Genomic DNA, 7,727 nt, shown 5'->3' with positions numbered 1-7,727 from the left:
CACCCTTGGTATATGGGGCCAGCGCCCTACCCACTGAGCCACAGGTGCCGCCCTCTCTTTAGAATTTTTATGAACTAATGGCCTGCACCTCTCATTCTGGTTTCAACAATTGCTAATGCCATTCTATTAATCAGATACTGACGTAGCATAGTAAAGCCTGTACAAATTGCAAATAAATGCAAATTAGAGTTTACCATGGTTGGCTCTGGTCCTTTTGCTAGTTTTGAAATGGCTAAAGTTCTTCTCTTCTGCAGGAATGAGGACAGGGGTTGAGGAAGTAGCAGTTTCATGATAATTTGGGTTTGCCTCATTTCACTACGCTGCAGTTGTCTGTGATGTGGGTTCCATGATCCTTATTTTTGTGCTTTCTTCAACAGCAAAGATCCGATGAAAAACGAAACTCTCCTACATTTTCCACAACTAGGTTGAATTTTTTGGACCTCCCTAACCATGGTATGTATGGCAGAGTTTATTGTATTACCAACTTCGCAAAAATGGCTGGTGTCCTAAACCAGTTTGTAAATTATCATTTGAAATGCACCTAGAAATGGACTGCTTCTCACCAACTCCATCACTACCACCCTGATCCAAGACACCATCATCTCTCACCTGGATTTATTAAATAGCCGCCTAACTGCTTTCCTGATCCCACCCTTTCCCTCTATCGACTATTTGCAACCCAGCAGCCAGATAGATCCTGTTAAAGTATAAAACCCATCACATCACTACTCTGCTCAGAGCCCTCCAAGGGCTCTGCCTAGAGCAGTGTTTTTCAACCTTTTATTATCTCACGGCACACTCGAACCTGTAGTTAAATTTCCGCGGTACACTTAAATTATGTTGATCAAAAAAAAAGTTAAAAAATGAATATACTTACTGTGCTTTGAATGTCTTTTGAAAATAATTTAATTAATGGTCTTTAAAATTTTTCACAGCACACCTAAGATCCTGCCACAGCACACCAGTTGAAAATGACTGTCCTAATGCCTAACGTGGTCTGCAAGACCTGTGCCTACTCGCTTCTGGTGTCATCTCTCTCTGCTCTCCAGTTCAGCTCCTATCCTGGAAGGCTCTTACTTAGTGATCCTGAGGTTCACTCCTTTACCTCCTCTGGGGCCTGATTCAAACATCACCCTCTCATAGAGTCCTTCTCTGACTGCCCTATTTAAAACTACAGCTCCAGAAATAAAAATTAAAACAAAACCCCCAAATCAAACAGAGACAAAAAAAACCCCACTGTAGCTCAGGAGGCTCTTCCTTCATCCCTCTTCTTTTCTCCATTTCAAGTTTATGATGTGATTTTTAAAACGTACTTTATCTATTGTCTGTCTTCCTGTGCTAAAACGTAAGCTCCATAAGGACAGGGACTTGTCTGTTTTGCTCACGGATGTATCCCAAGTACCTAGATTCTCTAGAATGTGGCCAGAGTTCAAGAAATATTTGGTGAATGAAAGAATGAATCTATAATGGCCAGGCTAGATCTGAGAGGTAGGCCTGGCTCTAGGCAGAGCAAATATTCAGGGCTTTGGGGCACACAGGAGACCCTGTTTCCCTGGAGTCGGGCTGGAGCCAGAGTATGCTGATTTTTTTTTTCCCCTCCAGGGCCTCTATTTAACTTTTTTCCCTGAATCCTAAGGAGGTTTACTCTTCCTGGGGATCTTCTGGGACCAAAGGGAAGCCTGGTTCTTTTGGCTACTCTAGGGCTACCCAGCAGCACAAGAATGGCCACGACGGCTACCCAGCGCCGTAGACCTCAGAGCGAGAACCAAAGAGAGGAGGAGGTGGGGGGCCTAACTCATTTGTGAGCAGAGAGGGTTGTCTGATGTGGAGAGAAGCCTGCCGCCCCCTCCACCCTGTACCTCCAGCTGTCACATTCAGCCAGCAGCTCCTGTCTCTGTGCCAGGCACAGAGCCCCAAGGGCCGCAGCTGGGCGGAGAGAGAAGAGCTAGGCAGTGGGGTCATTTGTGCTCGCTGGCAGAGGCCCAGCCGGCCTCCCCCACATCCTCTTAGAAAGGGGACAGCTTGGCCCCATTCCTGAAGGGCTGCATCCTCCCTCTGGCATCCCAGGCCGGCCAGGGCAGTGGCACAGTGAAGGCTCTGCATTCCTTTGGGACCCGGGTTGGTTCAGACGGAGGTGGTGGGACTGGTGTGGGGGATGCCCCCCCCCCAAGTGGAGTGAAGGGTTAGGGTTTGCAGTCTTAATCTAGAATCTGGAGGTTTGGGGGTCAAAGAGAATGTTTGGACTTGTTTCCAAAACCAGTGCCTGGTGCTTCCTCCAGTAGGAAATGTTCCAGCCCTGGACGAGGCCAGGAAGCTGCAGGAACTACAGTTCCCAGCATGCAGCGCAGTAGCCGCAGGGAGAGTGGGAAGGCCTGAGGTCAAACTCTGGGAAGACCTTCTGTCCTCCTGTAGCTGTAGCAGCTGTGCATCATGTCAGACCATCAGGCAGGGCCTCCGCAAGCTGGAGGAGAACTGAATCCTCCCAGAGGCACGAATGCAGCTGTGTTCTCAGGCTCCCGACACACTGCCATTTGCCGGCTTAGAGAAAAGCCCGTTTGCCCACAGCACAGCCACAGCTCCCATTTGCACACTCAGCATGCAGGCGGTGGCTGGCCTGCTCACACTGCTCTGCGTTTTCATGCTCAGGGAGGCACATACCCATACTCTCACAGGCTCTCACACCCCTCCCTTCGAGATGGACACTGACCGCAGGGCCTACCACCCTCAGTCTGAAGAACTTAAAGGCTTGATGGGCCGACAGTTACCTTCTCTCCCCGGGATAAGCCTGAGTGTCACTGCAAATGGGAGCTGGGACAGACATCCTACACCCTATTGGCCTCCTTGCTCTGTTCTTGCGGGTGGCAAGAGACTGGGTCCTGCCCTGAGAGGCCTGGGTACTCTCCTGACACTCTCAAGGGAAGATGCTTCCTCATCTGGTTTTTTTAGCTTCGTCAAGGCCTGGCCCCCTCCCCACTCTTAGTATGACCCGCAGAGGGAGACCAGAGGGGAGCTCCCCTGGCATGTTTAGTGACTACTGGGCCAACCCTCTGAAATTGTACCTGAGCATAAGAACCTCTGAAAAGAGCTTCAGGGAGAGGCCTGAACCCACGGAAATTCTGTTGGGGTCATCTCAGTTCTCTTATCCCCACAGCCACAGCCTGGGCCTGCTGCTGCTTGCTAGAGAATCACAGTGACAGCTAACTGGTGCCCTGGTGTGGTCCATGCAGCCTCCCGGATGCTCAGTCTATCCTACATGCCTCACCTATGCTGCCTCCCTGCGAGAGCCTCCTCATGGCGAGCACAGAAGGCCTTATTCCTTCCACTCTAGCCCACTGGATTCCAGCATCTTCCTTCCCATACCTCCCCTGCCTGGTACTCCACCCTGCACCACTGCACACCCACTTCTCTGTGTAGCAGGAGCCCCCTCCTCTGCGACCCGGGGCCCCTCGAGGCCTATGCCAAAGTGTGTGTGCCTAGGCGTATAGTGGCTCGGCACACTCATGTGTCTCCAGCACACCCTCTGCTGCCCACCTTCTGCCCTGCCCCAGCCGCTCCTCATTTCCCTCTCCAGATGAGCTCAGGGCAAAGCTATTACTCAAACGAATGGCCAGAATGAAAAATTAAATTTCTACTTAACCCTCTCACTCATGTATTCCCTCCAGACCAGTGGGGCTTGGAGCGCAGGGCACAGCTGTGCCCTTCAGGGTGGTTCCCCCCAGAGAATGCAGTGGGCACTGGCTGATGTGGGATAGTGAGGTTGACTGCTGCTTGGAAATTGCCCGAAAGCACAAGAAAAAACAGCTCTGAAAAGACTCAGGTCACCTGCTGGGGCGGAGACCCTCTCCAGGGACAGCCAGCAGCTCCTGGGCCTGTCAGTGATGCAGACAGTGTCATGCTTCTCTGGCTTCTGCCTAACTGGGCGTGTTGCGTCCCTTTCAAGCTAGAACAGAGGGTGGCCAGGCCCACCCCCGGCTCCAGCCCACACCACAAATGCTTTGGTGACCCACCTTCTGGCATACAGGGAATACCGCGTGAGCACAAAAGCCTGAGCCTGAGCCTGAGCCTGAGTTAAGTATGATTATCTCTGTATTAGAGATTAGGAAGCTGAGGCTCAGAGAGGTGAGAACTTGCTCAAGGCCACACAGCTAGGTAGATCTAGTATGTGAACACACTCAGGCCAAGTCTGTGGGGTTCCTCATATGGCATGCCCTCCTTGAGGGGCGGTCCCACTCCTCATGGCTACCCTCTCTTCCTACCTCCCCCTCATCACCCCCACTGCCCTAGGGTTGGAGCTTGAGCACCCAGAAGCTCTAACTGAGCTTTGCTCAGATTTCCTCCAGGGGGTGGGCTATAGAAATGTGTGACTGCAGGCCCTCCGTTTGCTTGCCAACCTATGGGAACCCCCCAACCCTCGCCTAAGGGTAGGGCTCCCTCACTTTTCCCCCAGGCTCCTCCTCCTGTCACCATTCTTAGAAACAAGGGCAGGGAGATGTTGAAAACAGTGACTGCACCCTCTTTCCCCCAGGTGGGAGAGGTGACGGAAGGCCCTGAGGACAGGGAGGCACAGCCCCTGGACAGTTTCAGGCTGCTCTTTCTGCAGCTGCGCCTTTGAATGCACCCAGGACTGAAGTCTCCCACTCCTGAGACGCACTCAGAGCTAACAAATCCTCAGAGCTTCCCCAGGCTCTGTGCCTGGAGCCTGGTAATCGCCACCCAGTTTTCAATATCCCTGCAGTCACCTCCTGTGCACATCACTTCCTGTCCATCTTGGCAGCAGTGTGACACAGCCATGTTCTCTTCTAGCCACTTCCTATTCTAGCTCAGGTACAAAGTTACAGACACCTCTTCATGTGAAGCTGTGATGACAATTACCCCTCTATTGACTTGTTTTGATGCTTCCATTAAAAGTAATGATAATGATGGAGGTCAGAGTCATAATCATGGAGCACTGGCCACCTATTGACGGGCTCATCTGTGTTAGGTACTTGCCCTGCATTAAGTACAATTCTGACAATAGCCCTTCAAGGCAGGCCGTATCGGCTCCATTTGACAGATGAGGGCCTGTCTAGGATCACAGCTGTCTGACATCAAGCCCATGCGAAGTCTCTCCCTGGAGCATCCTAGCCCTGTCCTCCCTTTGCCCTGAGACATGAGGTGGCTGAGCTGCCTCAGCTGAGTTGATGGGAGAGAAAGATACAGGAGTTTCAGTTGCAGGACACACGCACCATCATGGCTTGGGGCTATCTCCCTGCTTTCTCTCCAGTCTCCCTGTTCGAGCAAAGTCTCACCCTCTACCCCACGCAGGTTTCCCCACTTGCAAACTTATCCCCGCAAGCCGGTATCCCATGGTGGTGTTCTGCTGGCAAATCCATGGGCAGGTTCTACCCCTGAAAAGAACAATGCTGTAAACAACACTCCCCTCTTCTCTCCTGGAGCTTCTCTCCTGTCCCTCTCTGACTGGGGGTCACCTGGACTGTCTCCTGTCCAGCCTTAAGTGAAAGAAAAACAAAAGCAAAGCAAGACCAATGGCCAGAGCTTAAGGCAGAACCAGAGAAGCAGGAAGAGAAGACACACTTCCTGCAGTGACACAACCCAAAGGTGGGGGATGTAGGGAGTGGGGGAGGGAGTAGCTTCCTACCTGTGATATTGACCTCCACCTGGCCCGAGCGGGTGCCAATGGGGTTGGTGGCCTCACAGATGTAAGTTCCTGCCAGGCTATAGTTGATGGGTCCTTTGAAGAAGAGGGTTCTGTTCTGGGCTTCCACGCCCTTGGGGAGAGAGCCATTCAGCCTATGGGGATTGGGAGACAGTACAGGGTTAGACTCTCCAGCCCCAGGAAGCTGTCCTTGTATCACCCACTTGGCTCCAAGCCCCCACTGGCCCTTTTGCTGAGTTCAGTGACAGGCTCTGTCTTGGAAATACGAAAAAAGAAAAAAGAATAATAATCTCTGGCATTTGGCAGTTTTATATTATTCAGTTTTTCATATCTGATTATCACAACACTGAACTACAGGCAGGACAGGTAGGTATTGGTCCCACTTAACAGATCAAACCTGAGGTTCAAGGCCAAGGAAACACAGCTAGTAAGCGGCAGTATGGGAGCTCTTTTTATTTTTGAGACAGAGCCTCAAGCTGTTGCCCTTGGTAGAGTGCTGTAACATCACAGCTCACAGCAACCTCCAACTCCTGGGCTTAAGCAATTCTCTTGCCTCAGCCTCCCAAGTAGCTGCAACTATAGGCACCTGCCACAACACCCAGCTATTTTTGGTTATAGTTATCATTGTTGTTTGGCAGGCCTGGGCTGGATTTGAACCCACCAGCTCTGATGTATGTGGCTGGCACCTTACCCTCTTGAGCTATAGGTTCCGAACCAGTATGGGGGAAGCTCTTGCCATATCCTGGCCTCCTGGTGCAGTGTTCTTTCTACCTACTAGTCATGGTTCCTAATTGTTGGTCCTTGGTCTCCAGGATAGCTGGTTAATAACACAGATGCCAAGGCCTGGGGCTTCGTATTTTAACAAAACACTCAGGTGATGAGATAGGAATTGTGTTCCATTTCACTATCTCATGTTCTTGCTGGGAATGTCACAGGACTTTTTTATGTGGGAAGCAGCCTGGGAATTTGCCGAGGACACAGGACCTTCTTCCTTCTTCCTGATTCCAGATGCACAAAGCTAGGATTCTGTTGAACCCAGCAGCTCCTCAGTCCACACAGCTGAACTGGGCATGCAGGCTTTGTCCACCTGCACTTTGAGAAGCATTTTTTGTTCTAGGAAGTGGAGGACAAGAGTTCAGCTATGTCAGTGCCCTCTACTTCCTAGAAAAAGGGCATAAACTCCTCTGGGTAGCCATTTCCTGGCCACCCATATCAGCCTTCTTTATTATCCCTGCCCCTGTCCTTCTATGTCTTCTGTCCAGCTCTTCTTTGGGAAGAATGTTGGCCCAGGCCAGCAGAGCTGGCTGAGGGGGAGACAGGCCCCCCCAAGGGCCAGGCCCAAAGACCATGTGGCCAAGAATGGGGTGATGGGCTGTAGAACAGTACTCCATGAGCACAGGCGTTCTTGGCAGACTGCTGCCTCCTCCCTGAGAATCTGGGGGTGCTGAAGAGAAGGAATAGGAACAAAGGAAGATCTGGGATGCTCCAGAACACTGGCTTCCCTGGGGACACCTCGATAAAAATAAATACCGGGGGTTGGGGTGGGAGTGACTCAGGCTGAATCACCAAAGGAAAATGACAAAACTCTTTATTAGGGAGAGGAAAGGAAGCAGATCACAGGGGAAGCCCCCTGGGCAGAATGGCGTGTCCCACTGACTCTGACACTATCGAAGCCTGGGGGTGGGTAAGTATGTACGTGTGTGTGTGTGTGTGTGTGTGTGTTCTCTTATGCACCACTTCTCACTGGGAATCTTAAGCCCAAATTCTAATTTATTTTCCACCTAAGGCTCCTGGAGGTGGGGTGGGCGGCCCTGCTGTGGTCCAGCTGGGTATCGCCCGCAGTGACCAGCCAGCCCGGCCAGCCCCACAGCACTTACGTGGTCCAGTGGTACTCGGTGGCCGGTGGGTTAGCATCAGCTTTGCACGTGAGCTTCACATCCATCCGCTGCAGGTACCAGTTGCCATCAAATCCCTCAATAGTCACCTCGGGTTCATCTGTGCGGCAAGGGATGTTCAGAGAAGGTACAGTCAGGACAGTGGGACTTGGGGCCAGGGAGCCTCAGAGAGGGAT

At 51.7% G+C, this 7,727-nt stretch overlaps 1 protein-coding gene across 1 annotated transcript in view; it reads right to left on the bottom strand.

Moving 5' to 3' along the window:
• The window catches only part of NECTIN1 (nectin cell adhesion molecule 1), a 60,706-nt gene that overhangs the window by 5,289 nt on the left and 47,690 nt on the right, over positions 1-7,727 (bottom strand). The window contains exons 4-5 of the mRNA XM_003796809.3: positions 7,534-7,651; positions 5,639-5,790 (exon numbers count right to left, since the gene is read on the bottom strand). Of these exons, the coding sequence (XP_003796857.1) occupies positions 5,639-5,790; positions 7,534-7,651 (270 nt within the window). The remainder of the gene's footprint in view (positions 1-5,638; positions 5,791-7,533; positions 7,652-7,727) is intronic.

This window comes from Otolemur garnettii, unplaced genomic scaffold, assembly GCF_000181295.1.
Source record: "Otolemur garnettii isolate 467f Iridium unplaced genomic scaffold, OtoGar3 scaffold00108, whole genome shotgun sequence".
Lineage (NCBI taxonomy): Eukaryota > Metazoa > Chordata > Mammalia > Primates > Galagidae > Otolemur > Otolemur garnettii.
This window is presented reverse-complemented; position numbering and strand designations above follow the sequence as displayed.